The 26,660-nt window shown below is 46.3% G+C and overlaps 1 protein-coding gene across 6 annotated transcripts in view; it reads right to left on the bottom strand.

Moving 5' to 3' along the window:
* itsn1 (intersectin 1 (SH3 domain protein)) overlaps nt 1–26,660 on the bottom strand; it is a 65,724-nt gene that overhangs the window by 23,115 nt on the left and 15,949 nt on the right. For 4 of the 6 annotated variants that reach the window (XM_064327670.1, XM_064327673.1, XM_064327672.1 and 1 more), the window contains exons 4-20: nt 25,402–25,465; nt 24,780–24,940; nt 24,299–24,475; nt 22,098–22,176; nt 19,843–19,952; nt 16,626–16,689; nt 16,080–16,217; nt 15,793–15,905; nt 15,339–15,601; nt 13,368–13,517; nt 12,747–12,887; nt 10,998–11,085; nt 10,110–10,249; nt 8,350–8,436; nt 4,823–4,956; nt 4,362–4,570; nt 2,618–2,739 (exon numbers count right to left, since the gene is read on the bottom strand). In XM_064327670.1, coding sequence (XP_064183740.1) covers nt 2,618–2,739; nt 4,362–4,570; nt 4,823–4,956; nt 8,350–8,436; nt 10,110–10,249; nt 10,998–11,085; nt 12,747–12,887; nt 13,368–13,517; nt 15,339–15,601; nt 15,793–15,905; nt 16,080–16,217; nt 16,626–16,689; nt 19,843–19,952; nt 22,098–22,176; nt 24,299–24,475; nt 24,780–24,940; nt 25,402–25,465 — 2,240 coding nt within the window. The remainder of the gene's footprint in view (nt 1–2,617; nt 2,740–4,361; nt 4,571–4,822; nt 4,957–8,349; nt 8,437–10,109; nt 10,250–10,997; nt 11,086–12,746; nt 12,888–13,367; nt 13,518–15,338; nt 15,602–15,792; nt 15,906–16,079; nt 16,218–16,625; nt 16,690–19,842; nt 19,953–22,097; nt 22,177–24,298; nt 24,476–24,779; nt 24,941–25,401; nt 25,466–26,660) is intronic. The other 2 variants (XM_064327674.1, XM_064327675.1) reach the window with 1 other exon arrangement.

Below are 26,660 nucleotides of genomic sequence, written 5' to 3'. Positions count from 1 at the left end.
TAAACCACCAATCAGACTTAAGCACGCACAGTAGAGAACTAGCATGGCATTCAGGAGCAGAGTCTCAATAACAGAGCAGGTCTGTACTGTTATATCAATGCCGATGGTGTGGTGAAACAGACAGGAAACCTCAGGTAGCCCACACAGCCAGGTTTACCCACATATTGCGATTCCTCTCCCAGCTGAGAGATACTTTATTCTACACAGCAAGATTCCCTTCCCTTCCATTCAACTTCAGTGGAGAGATTTTATCTTTTACAAACAGCAGGTAGAAAATCATGAGACAAGTTTATGCCCTGGCGTTAAACTGAACGCTTAACGCTACTCAGCGCCGCTATTCATGCGAAAGGACAAACGCACTGAGCCACGTTCAACAGGCAAAGATGCGTTCCCATGGAGATTGGCCCTGTCATGACCTGCCTTCCCAGGGCAACGGCACAGAATGGGGCCTTTCGGTAATGAACAGGAACGGTTGACCACTGCACTTCATAACAGTCCAAATTTCTGGCTACTTCAACCTTATGGTGGTCAACATCCTCGTTCTGTTCTCCCTCTTCTATTTTCAAAATTTTTACCTGTAACCTTTATTTCACCTTTAACCATGTAGCTCAACTTCAGTTCTAAGAGACGTGCGCTGAAACATCCATTTACTGGATCACGTTATTCTGATCACACTGAGCTCTCGGTGTGCTTTACAGCTGCCTACGGCTTCAGGAACACAAGCCTATAACGCTTGTGTGTCCGAAGATGACGCTGATGACACATACTGCTACATGACACATGCAGACATCACCGCTCTCACAGAAGCAACATATCACGTGTATCCTTTACAGAACATATCCTATGCTGAATTAACGACACTATTTAACGCCTGCTAATCCTTTCATTAAGGACGGATCCCAAAAGAGGGATTACCACTTTTTCCTTCCTCAATTCAGCATCATGTTCCTTTATTCAAAAGAATAAACACACAGCGCTAAACAAAAACAGATGTGGAGCAAGCAGTCTGGCTCAGACGATCAGCCAATGAGAGCGAGGCGCGAGGGCGAGAGCAGGGCATGATGGGACGGGGGTGAGCTGACCCACACTTACCCGTTCCCCTTTCACCTTCGGGAGGAGGGCGCGTAGGGAGAGAATCGGGGGGTTAGTACCAGGGCTGTGGGCATGTGAGGCAGACCTGGGCCAAATCATTATTTCAAATGCTTCAATACTTTAACATCTATCTAAAGAGCTTCACTGCTATCATTTTTCCTAGGCTGATTTCCAAGGCTGACAAATGCTTCTTGCGAAAATAAGAAAAGGTTTTGCTCTATACTGGGTGAAAATGCACCTCATAGCTTAGCATAAAGGCATGTACTTTATGCTCAAAATATACTACCTAATGCCATCTTTAATAATTTAAACCACTTTTAAGTTTTTTTTGCACCGTTTTCATGTCACGGCACAAGAATTTGATAATTGCATTAATTCTCTGATCCCCGATGCGAGTACTTGGATCAGACTACCACTGACAATGAGTAGAATCAATGAAATAATACCAATCTTGGTACATTTCAACTGTACAGCAGATTTATGTGCAGACTACCTACTGTCGTTCATGTATAGAGTTGAGTAATCGTTTGTAATTAGTCCCAGTGTTTGTTTAGGACAGGAATGGGAAAAGTGTGGCACATGCGCTTATGGATTTCAAGACAAGTCTTAGTGACATGAATGACAGCTGACCTTTTTTTTTGTGCCTTTTTGCCCCTATTTGCAAGATTTTACTGTGGTCTAATCTATGCGTGAACCTGTAATGTTTTAGATTATTAGTTTGTAGATTACTGCCTTTGAGAAACAGACAATATAATGTGGTCTGGCAAACTTGCTGTGTGGCCATAAGAAGGCTGTTACTTCTCTCGCTTCTTCTCAGAGCTGACATACGGGGGTTGATATCTGCTGTTGCCACCTGGGGAATCTGAACTGTGCATCTGGGTCTGGTGTTTCTTGGTGCTGGGTGTGCGCAGTGTCTGACATTTTTGTCTATCAGCTCATCTGGCATTTTTACACTTACAACCCTGGCTATTCAGAATATTCTGCTGTCTTTTCGTTTTGAAACTTTGACTTGATCTTGTGAGAAACATGCTGCGGTTTGGTATTCTCTCATTAATTTCTTTTGACTTTAACCAGTCCATGCCTGTAACATTTTTTTGTTTATGATAGTTTACCTTCGTCTTTAGACTACAAGTTGAATAATTTGTTGCGACTTAAATTTCTTAATCTTAATCTGGTTGCGAGTTGTACTTTTTGATAAATGTCCAAATGTTGCTCTGCCTTTCAATAAATTGACGATTGAATTGATTATTAATATACTTCATAATAATTACCAAATTAAATCTAATAAATAAATGTATGTTTGATAAGTGAGGCGTTTTAACGATTGATACACTTCTGTTGAGTATTTAGAGCGTTGAACATTAAACAAAGGTGTTACCTGTAAAAACTGCTCGATTCAGAAAATAAACATATTTTACTCAACCATCACTGTCCTGACACAGCAAATCAGCTGTTCTTCAGCCCTGGTTTAGAATAAAATGCATCATTAAGCAAAATGGACCATGGGATTGGCCCCGCTCCTTACCATAATGATGTCACCAGGATTAATGGTGATCTCATCATGACTGCGAGCCTGGAAAGGGTACAGTGCCTTATAAAACACCACCTTCACCCTGTCCTGGGAGAACCCTGTCACTGGAATCTTCTCTGTGAGACAGAGAGAAAGAGAGACAAAGAGAGAGAGAAAGATCGAGTGAAAACAACAGAGAGACAGAGAGAGAGAGAAGGCAACAGCGAGAGAGAAAGGGAGATTTCAAGTGATGAGATAGAAGTCAGTTTCCATAACTGCCTGCCTGATTTATCAATAACTTCAGTTTCTTAACAGAGTCACACCCACTGCTGCTTCACACACAAACATACAATGTATGCATAGTGAGCTCCATAGTGTTTTGGACAAAGACATTTTTTTTTCTTGATTTGGCTCTATACTGCACACATTTAGACTTGAAATCAAACAATTCACGTGGTTAAAGTGCAGATTTTTAGCTTTTATTTTTATACATTTTGGTTTCACCATGTAGAGATTACAGCACTTTTTATACATAGCGCCCCCATTTCAAGTCACCATAATGTTTGGGATTCACAGGTGTTTCTGATTAGTCAGGTGTGTTTAATTGCTTCCTTAGTTCCTTATGAGGCAGCTTTCAGTACCTACTCTGAAGTAGGTACCTACTTTGGAGTCTGTTATCGGCATTTGTCAACGTAAGGACCAGAGTAATGCCAATGAAAGTCAAGAAAGCCATTATGAGACTGAAAAATAAGAAAGAAACAGTCATGGGCCAAACCTCAGGCTTACCAAGATCAACCGTTTGGAACATCATTAAGAACAAAGAGCGTACTGGTGAGCTCAGTAATCGCAAAGGGCCTGTTAGGACTTTTGGAAGCAAAAACGTTAATCAAAGCCATGATATGTCTGAAGAATTCACAATCAAGACAAAGCACACCTTTTGCTTCTTATACTCCCAAAAAAACCAAGCAAAGTGTGGAGCCCAAAGGCCAAAAACTGCCCAGGATCCAAAGCACCCCCTTCATCTGTGAAAAATGGTGGTGGAGGTGTTATGGTTTGGGCTTGTAACTGCTGATAGCAGCAGCAGAATGAATTCTATACTAAAGCATCTTATCAGCCCAAGTTCAAGCAAATGCCCTTGCACTCATTGGATGACACTTCATCCTACAGAGGATGATCCCAATCACACTGTTAAGCTGCTAAAGCTAACATTTTCAAAGCCAAAAACTAGAAAATTCCCGACTGGCCAAGTCATTCACCCAATCTGAATTCAGCTGAACTTACGTTTCATATTCTGAGGAGGAAACTTAAGGCAGCTAGCCCCCAAAACAAACAGGAGCCTGAGATGGCTGCAGTACACGCCTGGGAGCATCACCAGAGCAGATACTCAGCACTTGATGGCTATGGGTCATAGAATTCAAGCAGCCACTGCATGCAAAGGATATGAGACTAATGAAAGTAGTAAAAAAAATTACTACTTTCATTCATATAACATTAATATGTCCCAAACATTATGGTACCCTGAACTGGGTGGCTATGTAAAAAAGGTGCTGTAATTTCTATGTGGTGAAACTAAACTCTATAAAAAGACTGAGAATGTGTACTTTAATTAAAGGTGAATTGTTTTATTACAAACCTAAAATTTTGGAGTAAAGCGCCAAGTCAAGAAAAAATATGCCCTTGTCCCAAACATTATGCAGCTCAATGTACATGCACACGCATACATACATGTAAACACACACAAGAATGCACACACGCTCACCTCCCGTTGGCCAAGGTGCCTGTGTAGCCGGTTTGCCGATTTCAGGCTGTGGGGTGAAGAGTTTGCTGAGCTTTTCCTGCACGTCATTCAAGCTGCGCCCTTCCTCCAATGACACGTGTGTCATCCAGGGCTGGGGGGGCGGTGCTGGGGGCTCCTCCCCAATCTTTTCCCCCCACACGGACGACACCCCGTCCTCTACAGAGTCCAGCCTGGAGGGGGGGGGGGGAGTTGCATCAACACACAATTTCTGACCATGCCAGTGAATTAGAGCTTAACTAGTCACTGTACATCAGTGACACTGTGATGTGCTTGTAACATGTTCGTGCCACTTGTTCCCAAGTTCTTCAATTCAAAGACTGAGCAGCTCAGCAACTGCACTTTGGAGGAGCGTGTACGTGTGTTTGTCCGTGTTCTCCCAAACCATAAATACAACACTGCCCCCTGCTGGTGCCTGTACTCACCTGGCCTCCTGCGAGTCCACGGTGCCCTTCTCCGGTATCTCCGCCCCTGACTCCACCTCCTTTTGCAGCTCCACCCCCGACTCCACCTCCTTCTGCTTCTGCCTCTGCTGCCTATTGTGGATCTCTTTCAGCTCCTGCAAGGAAGCGTGGGATAGCGGATACAGGGTAGAGGTGAGGTGGGGGGGAGTTTGGGGACACCTGGGGCTCCACTGTTCAAAGCTCAACATTCACCACCACCCTCCCCTTGCAAGTACAACTGGCCCACACTGTCCACACACTGTGCAGATGAGCTGCTAGCGAATGGGACTCGAGACTGGAGAGCTAAAGGTTTGAGTTCTTGATGGGATGAAGCGGAGCTACCCTTGAGCCCTGAAATGAATCTGCTTGTCCTCACTGATGCCCAGCAGTGCACAGGTGCACTGTAAGCTAACAACCGCAGAAGTAACTGCAGCGAAGCCTTGGATTGGGCAAGTGTGCGCACATGCGTATGCACACGTGTTGTGATTGCCTGGAAGTGGAAATATTTCCCTGTTTAAATACTGGGGAACAGCTAAACTTTTCTTGGGTAATATTTCTGATGATGATCTTAGTGAACGTGTTCAATTACAGTCATGAGTGAGACATTTTTCATTTTAATACATATTTATTTGTTTTCAATATACTATATAATTTAGACTTCAGGATAAAAAATAAATAGAAAATTTATTTTACTGCTTCATGCAAACAGATTGGAATGTTTGTATTCAATACATATGTTTTTTTTTTTTGGTCTCGTAACACCAAAAATAGATTCATTCGGTAATGTCAATCATACCAGTATTGTGACTGGTTTGCTGTTGCAGACAAAGCAATTCAAAAAAATATATTTTTATTAAAATCTCATTCCACAAACCTCATACACAGTAAAGAATATGGCACGTGATAAGCGGGATGCTTTAAATCCAAATCACAGATAAATGCATGCAATCATGCCACACATAGATTAAGAGCAGGGATCTGAAACATAGGCCCTGAACAGCCACGATGTCTGCGTTTCAGCACTTAAAAGCTTAATTTAAGTCACCGATTCGGCAAAGAGACTACACGACTAGTTTCCAAAGGCCTAAACTGCTTGTTGATTAAAAGGAAACCACAAAAACCTTCAGATACCATGGCTGTCTGAGATTGGAGTTGGACACCCCCAGCTCTAAAGCATTTCCATTGTGGAGAACAAAAAGCCCAACTACCATGCATCAAAGAACACAACTCCAGTTTAAATTCAGCACCACAGAAATGACAACTGCACTAAATTCAGCAACACAAAATCCTGTGGTAGAGCAACAGACTCAAGATCAGATCAGTTAAGGGTATACAGTAAGCACATTAAAAAGAGCAGTTAACAAGTGAAAGCTTTTACAACGGGACAATCAGCCCAAGATTAAGCTGATTCCAGGAGTTAAACTATGAACTTCAAACTCCTAGACTTTCCTTCCTGCACGAGCATCAATTTGCTCCTTCGGTCAATATAGAGTAGCGGTAACCAATCCTGTTCTGGGAGATCTACCATCCGGTTGGTTCTCATTTCAACCCTAATTTGTCACACCCGACTCTACTAATTAGCAGCTCAACAAGATCTCCAGCTGTTGAATGAGGTGTGCGTTGTTATGTTTGGAATGAAAACCTACAGGATGGTTAGATCTCCAGGAACAGGGTTGGTTACCACTGCTAAGGAGTGTTACAGTTTGTAGCCCTAAAACCTAGAGGTGAGTTAGCATTTTTGAGCCGTTGGTTCTCTCTGCAAATTTCCAATTCTTTTTCCCCATAGGGATTTTGATTTCTGTAGAAAATAAGGTCTGTGTTAACAAAAGCCTAAGAGAGTTTCAGGTTTTGTCCTATGAGATAAACTACACCTGTTAATATCTCAACTGTGAATGTGAACTGTTTATGTGATTTAAAAAGGGAAGTTGCTAACAAGCTGCTTTATACCAAATTTATGGTTTGTGAGAATGGCTTTCCTGGAATCTGACTGGCCATAGCACTTTCTAGCAAATATTACATCACAGGCTAATGGTTTTTCTGGCTTGAATTGCTGTCTCCAGCTTGAGCCCCACTTTTACAAGATCCGGATCAGTCAAAAATAGCTGACCATTCTTTAACAACGAAGCACATCCCTAGAAGATGTTTGGATGTATCTCAGAGTGCCAAACTGGCCAGGCTTTTAGTATCATAAGTTCACGCCAAGGGAGACTGTGCCATGACTCAAGCGGAAATGGCGTAAAATAGGGTTGCACGGTGTACCAACACCATGGTAATATTTTTATTCTTTATTCCCACGGTAACCATTTTCAAGCCACATTTGCATTTTTTTTTTAATTAAGCTATGGCTCGGTGGTAAACCATACTGACGATTTTCAAATGTTTTTTAAGATAAATAATCATCCATGTGGTGTATCAGCTTTTTTTTCTTTAATCAAACCTGATGAGATTGTATACATCCAAACTTCAGGCCCCGTGAAATGTGATATCACTGATATCACTGATATGGCTTTTGGCAAGACAGCTGATCAACAGCAAAGTAGTGCTGCTTCCGTGTAATCATGTGAACTATTATTGTAAATAGAACTAATTACCCTGCGTGCAAGGCAAACGTAACCTATGGACAAATACCAGTAATACCACACATACCGTAAGCATACGTGAAGAAATGTTACCGTGGGGTATGAAAAAAATGATACCGTGCAACCCTACCGCACAATGCCACGGTACTGCGGAACCTGGCTGATATTTAAGGCATGTATGTTTAAAGCAGCCAAATAACTCTGGGACAAACCAGCTACCAACACTTCCTTCCAATCATCTGCCTTGAGAGTAGTTACTTTATTATTTCTTGACTAAGAACGTCCCACTCAGTTTCTGTTGCTAAGAGAAATTACAAGGAGCCCTAGAATGCCAGATTATAGTCTTCTTAAACTTGCCCACAACCCAACCTCTCCTAAATAGTGCACTGTTAGGTTTTATAGTAAAAAAAAAAATCAATATTAGTAGAGCCCAGCTACCCTACTGCCCTGTCAGTAGCAGGTCTAGGTAAACAGTCTTTGTCCTGAGGGACACACAGGGTGGAAGCTGCAGGTGTAGCAGAACTCAAGACATATCCAGACTGCAAAAACCCCTGGGGCATCAGGAAGTGTGTGATTAGCTAGTTCCCTTGGCTGGAGCCCTGGGTCTTTTGGATAATCGTATCTCCTATTGGGCGGAAGTTTGAGATTGAGTTCCTTCCCATGTTTAGTGTTGGTGTGAGTCCCTCAGTGTCTCCCCTCAGTGCCCTGCAGGGCAGACAGGGCTGGTGTGGGCCTGGGCTCTGTGCAACACAGCACAGGCAAAGTGAGTCCAACGTTACATCAAATCTGTCCTCGATCTGTCCGTTTGACTTTGATTAGTTCAGAAAAAACACAGCACAGCTTCAAAAAGGGGTGCACTACAATATGTTCACCAGCAGGGGGCGAGTGGCAGCAGAGAGCCGAGCAGGGCTGGTGGGGGGCAGTGGCTACCTGTTGCCCCCTCTGCGCCTCCAGAGCAAGCTCCAGTTGCAGGGCTTCGATCCGGGCCATGTGGTCCTGATAGAACTGCCCCAGTGACTGACCCCCAGACAGGAAGGGCGAGGCCGGAGGGACGGAGCCAAGAGAGGGGACAGCCAAGTCAAAGAGGAGGGACAGTCGCCATGGGGCAGGGGAGGGGGCCAGGGGAGTGGGGATTGGTCACAGTATGCCAAGAGCAGGGCAGCAGAAACAAAATGAGAGTAGAACATATGATTATGTGGCTACTCTACAGGCTGCATTCCCTATTTCAACCCCTCCCCCAGACACACACGCACACACATACACACGTACATGCATACAAACACACACATGCATACACAGGTTCTCACAAAGTCTGCTGTGTCTGATGTGTCCAGGCTGGATACAGTGTTCTTATGATCTGATTATGAGCTATGCAGTGATACAGTGACCACATTTACATGCACGTCATTATTGCAACCTCATTGGCGGTACTCAAGCGTACCAGTAATGACAGAGCCCATGTAAACGCCTTATTCTGGAAAAAAAACACCCAAAAGAAGAGGCATCAAAACCAGCCACACGGTCCAAAAAGCCATCTTCCTACCAGGCCTCACCACCAGGCTTTTTAATTAAGCCCAATGATTAGGTAATGTAAATAAACCTGCTGGTTTTCCTGAGTTTCTATCCCTGACCATTTTTTAAAAACTGCTGTCTGCTATGCAGTCTTATGAAATCTTGTTTTTAAATTGTCAGATGAATTCATTCATTCATTCCAATGAACCACAGCCACGGCCATACCAGCAAGTAGGGCCAGTGCTGCCCCCTGGTGGACAGCCCCCCAATTCCCTTCCTGAAGTCAAATGTAGATATTCCAAGGTGTTTTTTTTAAAGATTACAATAATATGGTCTAAAATAAGGTGTGCATATAAACATGGTCAGTGACCAGAGGAAGTCCTGTCCTGCGTTTCTCCCACCCATGAACTCAGCTAGCTGATTTCACTCATTCGTTCCACTTCCTGACTGAAGAATTGCGGCAATTAACAAATCCAGCTGATTGGAACAAAATACTGGAGAGGACTTCTACTTTCTATACGTAGACTTTCCACCTTTGTCAGTGACATTGGTGCAGAAAGACAGTGAGCGTTTGTCTGTCTGTCACACAAGAGGCCTGTGGGTTGTAACTGTTCGGTCATCACAGGGCTACCAGCAGTGTATGCAAGCTGTCAGACCTGAGGACATCAGCCGACAGGGCCTAACCACATCCTGGTAAGTACTACTCCTGGACTTGGACCAGTTAAGGCAGTACTTGCTCTCTCAAATTCTCTTTCCATGCTAGAACCGACACTAAGCACAAAGCTGCCTGAAAATGAGATGTTGTGTGTGGCAGCTTTAATAAGCTGAAGGCTAAAGCAACAGCACGCGCACACACACAAACTTAAATATACACACACATGCACACACATATACATACACACACACTTATTTACACACACACGCACACACATATACACACACATACAGGGGAACAGGGAAATGATAGCAGAATCGTCTGTCACGGTGACTGTTCGATTGTCCATCTGTCAACCAGTGACTCAGTCAGTTTGAGTGTTTGTCAGTGTCTGTATAACTGTGGCTGTCAGTGAGTGAGGGCCTGCCTTTAGCTGGTGTTTAAGGCCGAGTGCTGAAGCTTTAGCTGGTATTTATGGTTGTGTGCTGTACATTTAGCTGGTGTCCAAGGCTGTGTGCCGTACCTTTAACTGGCTGTTGAAGGCATCGATCTCCAGCAGTTTGGATCTGGTCTCCCGCTCCACGGCGTCCAGCTGGTCACGGAGCTGCTGCCGGGTCGACTCCTTTACTTCCAGAGACTTCCGTAGAGTCACCAGGGAGTCACCTGGACAAGAAAGCGGCTTAAACCCAGCCAGGAAACCATCAAGTGCTACGATACGCCCACATACACATAAACCACATAACCAACGTATCAACTACTAGGGAAAGGCTTGGCAGTGTACCTTACTTTTCAATATACCAGCATGATTTCATGCAGTGGTATACGCTTTTTCAACACCGTCGTCAACGGTATTTTATTGCTTTTCATCCAATGAATATTAGAACTTGCACAGTGCAGCAGTATGATAAAGAATTTGTGATGTAAACTTAAAGGGATAGTGCACATTTTTTAGACCCAGGTCCACTGAGCTACTCAAAGCAATTTATGTGATAAATTGGGGAACATGCCCGGCTTCGTTAGCCATTAGCTTCGTTAGCCAAATAACATTGATTTAATGGGGGTTGAGAATGACCCCGACAGCTGTTTAACAAAGACACTGTCTGCTTGCATAAACATACAGTCAGAAAAAAAAACAGCCATTTTAGTTAGTTCTGGCCTGGCCTGTAAAAACGAGCCAGATGCAGACCTCTACTTTGCATGGGTCAGCGTGTACATAATTGGTCCCATTGCAGATCTGGTCATTTTGTACACCTGGTAACTTTGCACAGTACATCATACAGACGCTCGATCATACGTCTTCAAAATTCAGCGCGTGCACCCAGAGCATGAGCTGGCTTACTGCACACTTAAAGCGCGGATGGGCACAGGCTGGCACGGTTCTCATTCACACGGGGGAATAGAGTGGACTCACTGTGCACGCTGTCCTGCTGGACCTGTTTCAGCTGGTCGTTCAGACACTGCTTCTCCGGGATGAGCCGGCCCAGCCACTGCTGAGACTCCTGGGGGAGACAAGATGGAGGAAAAGACTCACACAGGGCCAGACCCAGTGCGCGTGCCAGCTGGTCCAGCACCAGGCTCCAACCTCTGCTCTTAATTCCTTAATTAGCCCATCATTACTTACTTTGGTTGTTTTAATCAGTTACAGTGCAGTGAAAACGTCCCCCATGCTAATCTTTTTTTTTGTTGCACATTTTGAATTAAACGCATATTGATCACAGCTTCAGTTCAAGTAAAAATAAAAGGTGATTTGATATAGCAAATAAAGCAGTAAGTTATATTTTATATTACCTACCGAATAAAAAAACATAACATTTAATATCCCTTCAGGAAAACATAAGTGTCCCCCATCGCATCAATAACTGGTAATACCTCTTAGCAGCAGTAACTTCAACTAATCATTTTCCTTAAGTGTTGATCAATCTCTCATGTTGCCTGGGAGAAATTCTGGACCACCCTGTCTTACAGAAATGTTTCAGCTCTGGTTTTCTCACGTAGCTCATACCAGTTCCTGTCAATGTATCAGACTTACAGCTGTGCTTAAGGTATTCTGTTCCAGAATACTCCGATACATACAGTACAGAATACCCAAGCAAGTCTCTGCAAGTAGATTTTCATACAGTACCAAAATGAATGGAAACCAATGGCAGCCTGGAAGGTGGGAAAAATGCATTTAAAAATCATTTTAAAAATAGCTGTTGCATGCCTTGGAAAATGGCTTGCAATAATATGAAGTACACAACATTTGTAACAAATGGGCTATAACAGGCAAAATACCAATGTGGTCCTTTAAGCAGTGAGGTTCATCCATGATCATTTTTTACAGAGTTATTGGGGAGATTTAGCTGGGAGGAACTCCACAGCTGAAGCACTCTTTACAGTGTGAAACATGGTGGCTGGGTGGGGATGGTTTAGGACTGCACTGATGGCTCAGGGACATGGAAACTGAGACTTTCAATGAACCCACCATGCATTCCACAATTCACCAGCGTATTCTGGAGCAGAATCGCTTAAAGAGCTAAAAGCCTATTGAGATGGGGGAATGGGCCTGGTGTAAGCTCTGCATGCAAGAAAGCCAGAGTTAGAAAGTATTCTGTAAGGAAGAGTGGTTCTAATCTAAGTAAGAGACTAATCGACACTTACAGGAAACATTTAGTCAAAGTTATTGCCCTAAAGGATGTTTTACCAGTTACAGAACTTACTTTATCCCACAGGGTCATTAAATGTCTGATGGCAACCTTTTGCTTTGTTTGCTATAAAACAGTACATTTTATCTATACTGGGACCCATGAGAAGACCAAAGATCGTTTTGGTTCAAAATGTACCAAAACTAAAAAAAAAGAAAAAACGAATGAAAAAGACTTTAGGAAGGGAGACACAAACTTTGCCCAGAGCACTGCATGGAGAACGGGTAAAGACAGCACATTTGCCCCAAGCTCAAATATTTCACCGCTGTACATTCTGGGAATTGGATGAGTGTCAAGGGATACGGTTATGTGTTATTGGACCAATTCATCCAGTTCGACCAAACCTGCACACACATCCAGGCAGACGTGCACACACACACACACACACATTCACAGCAAAGCATCAGTGCATCAGAGCATTGGTGTTGAGACCGCCCCCTGCAGGCGGCCCGGCGCCGGTGCAGGCGCAGCTGTACCTGCAGCTCCCTCTGCAGCTGCGTGATCTCGGCGATGCGCATCTCGCGGGTCTTGTTGGTGCTCTCGATCTCGTGCCGCTGCGCGGACAAGCGGAAGCGCACGTCCTGCAGCTTCCCCTCCAGCTGATGCTTCTTGTCGTTCTGGAGAAACGACGGCAAGAAGGAGTGAGCAAACCTCCCTCTTCCGCCGAGGATAAACCCGCCATGGCGGTCTGCGCACTGCTCATCTGGGCCTGAGCAAAGGCCCGAAAGACAGTTTGGTCATTTTTACATCGCCACGGCGAGGAAATCCACCCCCCCCCTTTCTCCTTCAGCACCCTCTCCACACTGGACAGCCTCAACAGTCAGGTTCCTGGATTCACTGGGTCTCCATTAAGAATGACAAATTATTGCCTCGCATGGGCCTTGAGATTTAACTGGGGACTATAGTAAAAACCTTTAAAAAAAGAATAAACATGGAGAAGCACAAGACACAAACGAGTGATTTTACTGTTTCTGAGCCGTGCTAGCAGGTGGCTGACCGAGGCCTTGCTCAGTAACGACACTGGGTTTTACTGTGAATAGTGATGAGTCTGAGAGGTGGTGGGGTAATGTACTGAGTGTAAATGCGGCGGTGGGTACCAGCGTCTCCAGCTCAAACTCCAGGGTCTTCTTGCGGGCCTTCAGCTGCACCATGCCCTCCTGCTCGCGGTTCCTCTGGGTCAGCAGCTCCTGCCTGCGGCTCCTCTCCCACTCCAGCTGCCTCTGCCGCTCCATCTCCCGCTTCGCCGCCTGGAGAAGCACAGCACTCTTAAACACCCTTACCCCTACACACACACACACACACACATACACACACCCCTGCACACACACACAAACCCCTACACACACACACACACACGCATGCACAAACACACAAACTTCACACACACACATACACACACCCCTGCACACACACACCCCTGCACACACACACAAACCCTTACACACACGCGCACACATACGCACACGCGTGCACACACACACAAACCCTTACACACACACACACATACACACACCCCTGCACACACACACCCCTGCACACACACACACACAACCATGCACAACACACAACCCACAACCACACACAGCACACACACACACAAACCCTTACGGCATGTCCACACTGCACCGAACAGCAGCGTAATTCGACGCCTCCCATTCACTTCCTATGGGACAAGCGTCAACGGCCCCGCAATGCATTCTGGTAGCAGCGCGCTGAAGCGACGGGTAGCAGCGCGACGAGCTCAACTGTATGCAAATGAATCCGTCGAGCGCGTTCCATTGAGCCAATCAGGTGAAGGCTGTGCTGCTGTTTCTTCAGCCGGCTAGCCAAGATCTTGTTTGTTAAAAAAAGTTCTGCGCATTTTGAGGGTGAAGGAAAAACTGATAATTTCTGTAGCTGCATTCCCGGTGTTATACGAGGTAGAGAGCAGCTATTACTAGCTTCTTGTTGCGGTCCACGGCGGGTTTGCGATATATTGGGATGTTATCTGGATTTAAAATCGGCGGAATACGGTTGATATCTAATAGCTCTGTTATCGCCAAAACTCCGCTAGCCAACCAAAACTAATTAAAATGAGTCAGTTATACTTGGAGAGTAATGTTAATTTTATTCTGGTTATTCCACTCCTTTGCAAGCTTATTGGACAGTTGTGATGCTCCTATATTTATACACGTTGCATGAACGGGAACACATTTTCAGCAGGACTTCGTAACACCCACCAGCGCCCACCACATTTGTTTTGACAGGCCCCCAAGCAGCCAGGCGACGTGAAGCGACGCGTCGACACGCGATGTTTGACGCTGCAGTGGACATGCACCGTTACACACACACTCACATACACCCACGCATGCAGACACATAAACCCTTACACACACACACACCCATGCATGCACAGACACATAAACCCTTACACACACACACACACACACACGCACATACACCCACGCATGCACAGACACATAAACCCTTACACACACGCACACATACACCCACGCATGCACAGACACATAAACCCTTACACACACACACACACACACATACACCCACGCATGCACAGACACATAAACCCTTACACACACGCACACATACACCCACGCATGCACAGACACATAAACCCTTACACACACACACACACACACACACACACACACACACAGACACATAAACCCTTACACACACACACACATACACCCACGCATGCAGACACATAAACCCTTACACACACACACACGCACATACACCCACGCATGCACAGACACATAAACCCTTACACACACACACACATACACCCACGCATGCACAGACACATAAACCCTTACACACACACACACGCACATACACCCACGCATGCACAGACACATAAACCCTTACACACACACAAATATACACACGCACATATGCACGCACACACGCGCAAACCTTTTCGCACACACACACACATACACACAGACACACACACCCTTACTTACAGGCAAGCACGCACAAGCACACGCACACACACATCTTGTCTCTCGGCACACTTAAACACCTCCTCACCTCTTTCCTCTCATCAACTCTCTCCTCCTCACCTCTCTCCTCTCTATCTCCTTGCGTCTCTCCTCCTCCTTCTGTCTCTCCAGTTCCCGCTGTTTCTCCAGCTGTTTCTCCAGCTCATGCTGCCTGCGCCTCTCATGCTGCAGGCGCTCCTGCTCCCTCCTCTCCTGCTCCTGCCGCTCCAGGGCAGCCAGCCGCTCCCGCTCCTTCCTCTGCTGCTCCTGCAGGGCCTGCCTCCTCTTCTCCAGCTCCAGGTTCCCTCGCTCGAAATTCTCCCGCTTCTTATCCTCAAACGTAACTGCGGGACAGAGCAAGCGGCAGGATGACGCGCCATCAGAACAAAAATAGGAGGAGCTACAATTTACCACAATGCAGCAGTGCAGTGAAAAAAAACAACATAATATTAGAGTATGTGGTGACATTGGGGATGACTTAATCCAGTGGTGTCTGGCTCCTGTGACCCCCGACCCCTGACCCCTGACCCCTGACCTGGCAGCCTCTTTTCGATGCTCTGTGGGTCCTCCTCCTCAGGCTCCTCCGGGACCCACTGCTCGACCACGTGCAGGCTGGCCGCTGAGATCCCACTGCCCGAGCGCACTCTCCTGCACAGGCGAGAGCAATGAACTCACAATCACTGCCACAATCACTGCCACAGACGAGCGAAAGGCAATCAATTCAAAGAATCAAAGATGTGTGAGGTAAAGGGAAACTGAGTGTTATATGCACTGATCAGTGATAGCCAATGAGCCTGAGCAGCCGGGGCAGTGTTCAGTCACCTGAAAGTGGGCGGGATGAAGTCAGGGGGTAGGACGGGGGGCAGCGGCAGACCAGACATGGCCATGTCGATCAGGTGCATGGCCAGGATGAACTCCTCTGCTGTCAGCTTCCCGTCCTGGTCGATGTCCGACAGGTTCCTTCATACGGGAACAAAGAGGAAGCTTTAGTTGAGACTGCTCTGAGCAGCACAGCGGAGCAGTGACTACGGCAGCTGTGTGGAGCAGTGGCTACAGCAGCAGTGGTCAGTGTAGAGCAGTGGTCAGAGCAGTAGTGTGGAGCAGTGGTCAGTGTGGAGGAGTGGTCAGAGCAGTAGTGTGGAGCAGTGGTCAGTGTGGAGCAGTGGTCACTGTGTACCAGTGGTCAGAGCAGCAGTGTGGAGCAGTGGTCAGAGCAGTAGTGTGGTGCATGGCTGGCAGTGTCAGCATGTCGTGGTCAAGCATTACATTAACTAGTGTGGACAGTTGCTGGCAGGTGGGAGTATTAGCGTTACTTACAAACTAGTGTCTGCCGCTGCAGCTGTTTTTCACACAGGATTTATGTCTTACCAGATGGAGGCTAGCTGTGCTTGTGGTAAACTGGACTGCATTAGGATGGTTCTCGCTTGAGGCCCTACAGAGAGGAAACAGAATGAGCAACCTCAACACAATGCAGCCAGCCATGCGAATATTCACAAAGAGCCACACCTGTCCCCAATGGGCCCGTCCCCTTAAGCGTCCCACCCAGCGACACTCCGCCTCTAATAGCAGTTCTACTGCTGTAGTGTATTATGGTAGTGCCAAGCACAAACTGTAGTCTGTCCAGAGCTGTAAATAGCAGCACCTATAGCTTTTCACTGTACAGGGAGGGTGAAGAAATGTTCAGCCCAAGAGAAAATGACAGTTTATCCAACTCCCATGGTCAGTTTGAACTTCCTGCAACAACACTTTCACACCTACTGTTACGTCTTGTCAATTACACCACAAAGGGGCATGCTGTAATGGTCTATTACCAGAAGGGAAAGGGTTAAAAGATGTCCACGTGCATGGAGCATGTGCAAAAATGAAATCAATACACAAGCGAGACAATCAAGACAGGGAAACAGGTGTACACCACCAAGTCAAAGGCCTTTTATTCTTTTCTAAATTTTAACCAAACATTTTGTTTTGTTCATTTTTAAAAAGACAAAGTATAAACAAACAAATTTACAACTGTGGCCAATTAAAAACCAGGGTTATGAAACTAACTACAAGAAAAATAAAATTAGCTACTTCTCTGGCAGGGCAATGCAAACAGGCACCTTTTGATGGCAGACTACCAAAAGCAGCGTAATATCATACAACACTGCAGCATCCGCAAAGTGTTTTATTACAGCGGCACAGCCCCCTAGCCTAGCGGAGAACGGTTCGTCTCTCTTTTGTAGTGAAATATAAGACGCTATTAGGCTGGGCTCAAAGGACGTTAATGTGCGATCACAATCAACACCGGAGTCAACAGCAACCTGTTCTTGGTCTTCCGCCAACTCCCATTCCCCACGACTCCTGTACAACTCAATCCACAATCCCCACCCCTTCCATTTAGAATGGGAATTTCCTGCAGTTTGCATCATGCGATAAACTGCACAGTGCATTACACTACAGCCATTCAGCAGAGTGACTTGCACAACTTTCGCAGCGTCCACTCATACAGCTGGACATATACAGAAGCAATTCGTGTTAAGCACCTGGCTTGGTTTTCAAACCAAATAACAAGTGGACCTTTGGAATGATTTTGGCCAGAATGCAAAAATAATCTCATTTTTTCTTTTTTTTAAGTAAGCAAGGCAGGCAACATGAAGCACCGCTGGCCTTTAATCGCGACCTTGTCATTAATGGCTGTGTTTGGCGTTCCAGTCAGCACCGCTACACGGAAATAAATCGTCATGAACATTTGTCAAGACGTATGCACTTAATAAACCTGGCGCATACACTTGGGAATCTACATGCTGCTGTCTTCAGGGCCAGAAGGAGGTGAGCAATACTACACCGTATACTGACTCTGGAAGAGTATCATGGCAAAGTAGTCAGGTAGGTTGCTAAGCCACTGAGACAAACACATGTGCGCACGCACGCACGCACGCACAACTCATTTGTAACTAGCAAGAAGTAAACTTTATTCTTGCCGTAATTTGGCTAAAAACAATGTATTGTAGGTCCACAACCCTGTGGACCTACAATACACTGCGTACACGCCCCCATTTCCTCTATTTGGTTCAGACTTTAGAGAAATAGTTTTTACACCAGAAATGATGTGCACCGTGGTCCGAATGAAGCGGACCGGGACCACTGGTTTTTTGCAAACCTTTTGCACTTTTTTTGATCCGGGCCAGAGTAGCATATTCACACCAGGCAGAAAGATCCATACAAAGACCGAATCAGATCAATGATTATCAAATGGGAAGCATTTCATGTGGCCTCTGATGTTTGGATGCTTACATCACATCAGATATGACTACAAAAAAAAAAAGGAGATACGCCGTGTGAGGCAGATTATTGTTATTACGCTGAAAAAACATTCTGTAATCATCGCCCAGCCCTACTGGGAGGAATATTCTATAATTTAATTTAAACTGGGATTTCAAAATATTTTGCAGGAATATTTTGTATAGCAGCCTAACAGGTGCAGGTTGCATATTAGAGTTGTTTACTAAGCTATCCTATTTTTGAAATGTTATTCAATATTTCACATTGTTCATGTTTCTAACTTTAAAAATACTGCAGTAATAATATTGATTACTGCATTTTGATCCCTCTCTCCCCACTTATACCCCCTATCCTCTCTGCATTCTGTTCTCTTACAGATGCTGACCTCACTGAACTGCTATCACACCTTCCAACTACCTACTACCCATCCCATCCCATCGCTACACCTCTTCTCCAGTCCATCTCTCTTCACATTCATTTCCTCCCTGGTGAACTCATCCCTCTCTACAGGATGAGTCCCAACAGTCTTAAAATACACGTGTCACTTCCCTGCTCAAGAAACCCCCCTGCTCTCTCTGTGCGGGCACTCCCAGGCACATCTCCTGTCTGTACTTGCCCCCCCTCCCGGTGGTGGAATGAGCTTCCCATGGTGGTCAGGGCAGTAGAGACCCTGTCCATCTTCCCATGTAGACTGAAACCCCACCTCTTCACACTCAAACATGGCTCCCCTGACCCCCTTTAGCTATTCACTTCCTTTCTCTTTCAATTTCCTTCGGGGATAACAATGTTAAATGGAAAGCTGTAAAAAGATAATTAGTTGTGTAGCGTTATTCACCTTTGATTACTAATTGTAGGCTTCTTCAATCAAATTTACATTCATTTATAAATGGGCCTTCTGTGCCTTCTTGGTTATATTGACTTTTGTATTACTGAGACCAACAAAAATTAACTACAGTTTTTAAGCTGCTCTGGATTAGAGTGCATGCTTAGTGATTGTAAACCAATGTCTAACTTTACACATTACAGCATTCCATTATTAGTACTCTTATTATTATTAAAATAGGCACAGCAGAGCAAAACTTCATGAACCCCAAAGCTGGTGCTGCTACAATGTGCCGTCCATTGCTGACTGATGTAAATGTGGCAGTCATAATGTTTTCTATGCAGAGCGAGGCTTTTTTGTGCGCATCTTAAGGGCGAGACACTGACTCCAGCTCTGCGATGGAAGGCCTCGACGCCCCCTACCAAGGGTGCGAAACACAGGCGGCGGCGGCGGCGGCGGGACGCAGTGACGCGAGGGTGCAGAGAGGGGGCGCCGGCGTACCCGTGAGATGGCCGCTCATCATCTTGTCCTGGCTGTTGAAGAGCTGGCGGTACTTGAGCCGCGAGGACTGGGGGACGGCCCAGTCCGAGGGGGGCTGGGCGGCCGCCGCGCTGCGGGGGACAGGGAGAGACACGGCGTCAAGGGCCCTCCGCACGGGAGACCTCCCTGAACACACACGCGAAGGTTTCCCGCCCTTTCGGCCCGAGGCGGTGCCAGCTGAACGTGATGATGCGACATTATGGGACAACGTGTCCATCCAGGCACGCAGGATTTCATACCAGACAGACCTAGTTGGCACTTCACACCACAGAAACCCAGCTCTTTAATGGGACAAACCAGCCGGCCGCTTTAACCTTTTAGTGAGAAACAAGGCGGAGGCGGCTTGCTTCCTCTGCTGAGTTTGAAAGCTTAACAGAACTGTGTCAATGTGCCAGTAAATGCCACAGGACAGGTGCGACAGGTGTTTCTGAGGTGAGTGACCTTTGACCTAAGGGACCTTGGAGAAGGTTCCTGAGCTCAGTGCCAGCCACAACGTTAGTTTCTGAGGGGAATAGTTTCACTTCTGCCTGCTGCTCGGACTCCAGTGTTGCAACAAAAACAGGTTTCACCAAAGACCTCATGTCACAATCAAATCGCCACTATCCAAAATGATGGCCAATGTGAAATGTGAGACTGCACACAATCACAGCTACACAGTTCTTCAAGGATTACTTTTTCCACACAGAACTCAATCACTAAAGGGGGTTGGTGTAAACCTCCATCGGTGTCCTAATGTGACCTTTACAGTGCGGTCATCGTCTGGGGCAGGGCATGCTGGGAGGAAGTTGCATGGCCATCATGCCATCACAGTTGTCGAGTTAATCGAGTGTGTGCAGAACAACAGCTTCCCTCTAAGGAAACAAACTAAAAGGCAGCTTGAGCACCCATAGGACTGAACTCATACCCAGTACTCTCTCAGACACACACATGCACATACACTCAGCTACAAAAAGACAAACACAAACAGAACTCATACCCAGTACTCTCTCACACAGTACTCTCACACAGACACACACATGCACATATGCTCAGCTACAAAAATACAAACACAAACTGAACTCACACCCAGTACTCTCTCACACAGTACTCTCACACAGACACACACATGCACATACACTCAGCTACAAAAATACAAACAAACTGAACTCATACCCAGTACTCTCTCACACAGTACTCTCACACAGACACACACATGCACATACGCTCAGCTGCAAAAATACAAACACAAACTCAACTCACACCCAGTACTCTCTCACACAGACACACACATACGCTCAGCTACAAAAATACATACACAAACTGAACTCACACCCAGTACTCTTTCACACAGACACACACATGCACATACGCTCAGCTACAAAAATACAAACACAAACTCAACTCACACCCAGTACTCTCTCACACAGACACACACATGCACATACGCTCAGCTACAAAAATACATACACAAACTGAACTCACACCCAGTACTCTCTCACAGACACACACATGCACATACGCTCAGTTACAAAAATACATACACAAACTGAACTCATACCCAGTACTCTCTCACACAGTAATATCACACAGACACACACATGCACATACGATCAGCTACAAAAATACATACACAAACTGAACTCATACCCAGTACTCTCTCACACAGTAATATCACACAGACACACACACATGCACATACGCTCAGCTACAAAAATACAAACACAAACTCAACTCACACCCAGTACTCTCTCACACAGACACACACATGCACATACGCTCAGCTACAAAAATACATACACAAACTGAACTCATACCCAGTACTCTCTCACACAGTAATATCACACAGACACACACATGCACATACGATCAGCTACAAAAATACATACACAAACTGAACTCATACCCAGTACTCTCTCACACAGTAATATCACACAGACACACACACATGCACATACGATCAGCTACAAAAATACATACACAAACTGAACTCATACCCAGTCGTCTCACACTCACAAACATGCATACAGTACATGCACATGCACAGACACACACATGCAGACAGACAATGAACTCGTATTCAGTACGCACATTCATACACGCAACACAATGACATTATAAGCACAAACACGGGCGCACATGTACTTGCACACACACATACACACATGCACACACACAGATGAGCAGTCTGCGCATTATAGCATGATAGCATGCTGCATGTGTGGGTGGGCAGGGCTCACCTGGGAGTTTCAAAGGACTGGCCTTTCTGCAGCGAGCCACTGGAACGATTAAAAGAGGAGCTTTTGTTGAGTGCAGACGCTGAGAGAGAGACAGAGGGACACACCTATTATAGACTACCAGCAAATCATACACACCTATTATACTGAATCTAAAAAACATGCAAAACACACAACTAAACCAACATGAGAACTACCATACACACTGATCATGCTGAAACTGCCAACACAAAAAGCACACACAACTAAACAAACATGAGAACTACCATACACACCGATCATACTGAAACTACTAACACACCAAGCACACAACTAAACAATCATGAGAACTACCATACACACCTACTGTATTATACTGAAACTATTAACACACTGAACACACAACTAAACAAACATGAGAACTACCATACACACCTACCGTATTATACTGAAACTACTAACACACTGAACACACAACTAAACAAACATGAGAACTACCATACACACCAATCATACTGAAACTACTAACACACCAAACACACAACTAAACAAACATGAGAACTACCATACACACCAATCATACTGAAACTACTAACACACAACTAAACAAACATGAGAACTACCATACACACCGATCATACTGAAACTACCAAATCAATGAACACTGAAACACTGAAGACACACTCCAAGCATTAACATACACTAATAATATGGCAGGATCTTCTTTACATTAATATTTAACATCTATATAACACTGTCATTTACATAAGAATGCAAATGGACTCAAACACTAAATACTGCTTTTTAAAAATACACATTTCCCTTTAATACTTCCCTTTAAATCATGTGGTATCAAGAAACAGAAAGTGCGTACATACGTGTGTGTGTGTGTGTGTGTGCATGCGGGAGTGTGTATGCATGCGGGAGTGCGAGAGTGTACATGCGGCGGATGTGTGTACGCATGCGGGAGTGTACATGCGGCGGATGTGTGTATGCGTGTGAGTGAGTGTGTGTACGCATGCGGGAGTGTACATGCGGCGGATGTGTGTATGCGTGTGAGTGAGTGTGTGTACGCATGCGGGAGTGTACATGCGGCGGATGTGTGTATGCGTGTGAGTGAGTGTGTGTACGCATGCGGGTGTGTACATGCGGCGGATGTGTGTATGCGTGTGAGTGAGTGTGTGTACGCATGCGGGAGTGTACATGCGGCGGATGTGTGTATGCGTGTGAGTGAGTGTGTGTACGCATGCGGGAGTGTACATGCGGCGGATGTGTGTATGCGTGTGAGTGAGCGTGTGTACGCATGCGGGAGTGTACATGCGGCGGATGTGTGTATGCGTGTGAGTGAGCGTATGTACGCATGCGGGAGTGTACATGCGGCGGATGTGTGTATGCGTGTGAGTGAGTGTGTGTACGCATGCAGGTGTGTACATGCGTGCGGGTGTGTGTACGCATGCGGGAGTGTACATGCAGCGGATGTGTGTATGCGTGTGAGTGAGTGTGTGTACGCATGCGGGAGTGTACATGCGGCGGATGTGTGTATGCGTGTGTGTGAGTGAGTGTACGCATGCGGGAGTGTACATGCGGCGGATGTGTGTATGCGTTTGAGTGAGTGAGTGTACGCATGCGGGTGTGTACATGCGGCGGATGTGTGTATGCGTGTGAGTGAGTGTGTGTACGCATGCGGGAGTGTACATGCGGCGGATGTGTGTATGCGTGTGAGTGAGTGTGTGTACGCATGCGGGTGTGTACATGCGGCGGATGTGTGTATGCGTGTGAGTGAGTGTGTGTACGCATGCGGGTGTGTACATGCGGCGGATGTGTGTATGCGTGTGAGTGAGTGTGTGTACGCATGCGGGTGTGTACATGCGTGCGGGTGTGTGTACGCATGCGGGAGTGTACATGCGGCGGATGTGTGTATGCGTGTGAGTGAGTGTATGTACGCATGCGGGAGTGTACATGCGGCGGATGTGTGTATGCGTGTGAGTGAGTGTATGTACGCATGCGGGTGTGTACATGCAGCGGATGTGTGTATGCATGTGAGTGAGCGTGTGTACGCATGCGGGAGTGTACATGCGGCGGATGTGTGTATGAGTGTGAGTGAGCGTGTGTACGCATGCGGGAGTGTACATGGGGAGGATGTGTGTATGCGTGTGAGTGAGCGTGTGTACGCATGCGGGCATGTACATGCGGCGGATGTGTGTATGCACGCACGTGTGCCATACCTGGGTGTGAAAAGCTGCTCAGGGGCGGGATCATGGCAGGGGCTCCATTGGCCATGGGGGGCACGGGCGGGGGCACAGAGGACAGGAGAGGCGGGGACATTCCCACTCCCCCGAGAGGAGGCAGGGGCACGGGGGGGACTCCCGGTACACCTGGCATCCCGGGGATACCTGCCATACCTGCAGAGAATGCCCTCGTTACAAAACAGTGTCCCGCTTGCCCCGCACACTAACTCTATATACACACCTCATGCTACGCACTCACTCACTCACTCACTCACTCACTCACTCACTCACTCACTCACTCACTCACTCACTCACTCACTCACTCACTCACTCACTCACTCACTCACTCACTCACTCACTCACTCACACTCACACTCACACTCACACTCACACTCACACTCACACTCACACTCACACTCACACTCACACTCACACTCACACTCACACACACACACACACACACACACAGAATCCTTACCAAAGGGTGGGGCGGGGGGCAGGGAAAGGGCTGGCTGCTTCATGGCAGGCGGCAGCGACGGGGGCAGGGGGTGACCTTGCAGCTTCAGCTTGATCAGCTTCATGGCGATAGAGAACTCGTGGGCGTCCATCTTACCATCATTATTCAGATCAGCGAGAGCCCTGAATGGGGGGGAGAGGGAGACAGAGAGAGGGAGAGGGAGAGAGAATAAGAAGAACATGGGCATGAGGATTAGGGGTGGGTCAGTGTGACAGAAATACATTGAGAAATTTATGAGGAGAAACACTGAAACATAATACAAGCGCAAAGGACACAGCCTGTCCTGTCTGAAACTCCCACACCAAATGCACAAAGAAAAAGAAAGGGGAAGGCCCTTTAGAAGGCCATGCACACTCATAGATAGAGAGATAGAGAGATATATCTGCACTGTGTCAGGATAGCAGTCTCTGTAGACTGTGTTAGATGTGGTGAGCGGGGTCAGAGCAGGGTGTAGCAGCACTAATCTGATGAACAGAGCAGGAGGTCAGGGCAGTGGGCTCCATGCTGCAGCAGTATGCTGCAGCAGTATGCGTATGAGAGTGCGGGACGGCTATGTCAGTCACAGGCTGGTGACAGGGCTCACCATATCTGAGCAAGGATGGGGGGAGGCAGGCCAGACTGGAGGAAGAAGTTCCTGGCCTGGTCACCTGGGGACAGAGGAGGAGGAAACACACTTATTCACACTGGAGCATAGAAAAAGAATGCAGCCAGGAGTGCACCTCAATACAACACTCAGCCCAATACAGCACACATTTATAATACACATACAACACACACTCAGCCCAATACAGAACGCATTTATAATAAACATAAAACACACACTCACCCCAATACAGCACACATTTATAATACACATACAACACACAATCACCCCAATACAGCATGCATCTATAATACACATACAACACACACTCACCCAATACAGCACACATTTATAATACACATACAACACACAATCACCCCAATACAGCACACATCTATAATACACATACAACACACACTTACCCAATACAGCGCACATGTATAATACACAAACTCACACCACACAGTCACACAGCATGCAGAACACAGTCTCATTCACACAGCCTGCAGAACACAGTCTCAGTGACACAGGCTGTAGAACAGTCGCAGTCACACAGGCTGTAGAACACAATCTCAGTCACACAGCCTGCAGAACAGTCTCAGTAACACAGGCTATAGAACACAGTCTTAGTCACACAGCCTGCAGAACACAGTCTCAGTCACACAGCCTGCAGAACACAGTCTCAGTCACACAGCCTGCAGAACAGTCTCAGTAACACAGGCTATAGAACACAGTCTTAGTCACACAGCCTGCAGAACACAGTCTCAGTCACACAGCCTGCAGAACACAGTCTCAGTCACACAGCCTGCAGAACAGTCTCAGTAACACAGGCTGTAGAACACAGTCTCAGTCACACAGCCTGCAGAACACAATCTCAGTCACACAGCCTGCAGAACACAGTATCAGTAACACAGGCTGTAGAACACAGTATCAGCCACACAGCCTATAGAACACAGTCTGAGTCACACAGCCAGCAGAACACAGTCTCAGTCACACAGCCTATAGAACAAAGGCTCAGTCACACAGCCTTCAGAACACTGTTGCAGTTTCACAACCTGCAGAACACTATCTCAAGTCACATGGTCTCAGTCACACCGTCAGTGCACTGTAATTGTAAATAATGGAGAAGTGCATGAGGCGTGTAACTGAGTGTTGCCAGGACTGCCTTCACCAGGAGATTTGAGAGAGAAAAATCTGTCTTCGGGACCAGATGGAACGAGAGGAAAACACCACTCAATCTGCGAGAGTGTGGCATTCCA

Source organism: Anguilla rostrata, chromosome 3 (assembly GCF_018555375.3).
Source record: "Anguilla rostrata isolate EN2019 chromosome 3, ASM1855537v3, whole genome shotgun sequence".
NCBI lineage: Eukaryota > Metazoa > Chordata > Actinopteri > Anguilliformes > Anguillidae > Anguilla > Anguilla rostrata.
This window is presented reverse-complemented; position numbering and strand designations above follow the sequence as displayed.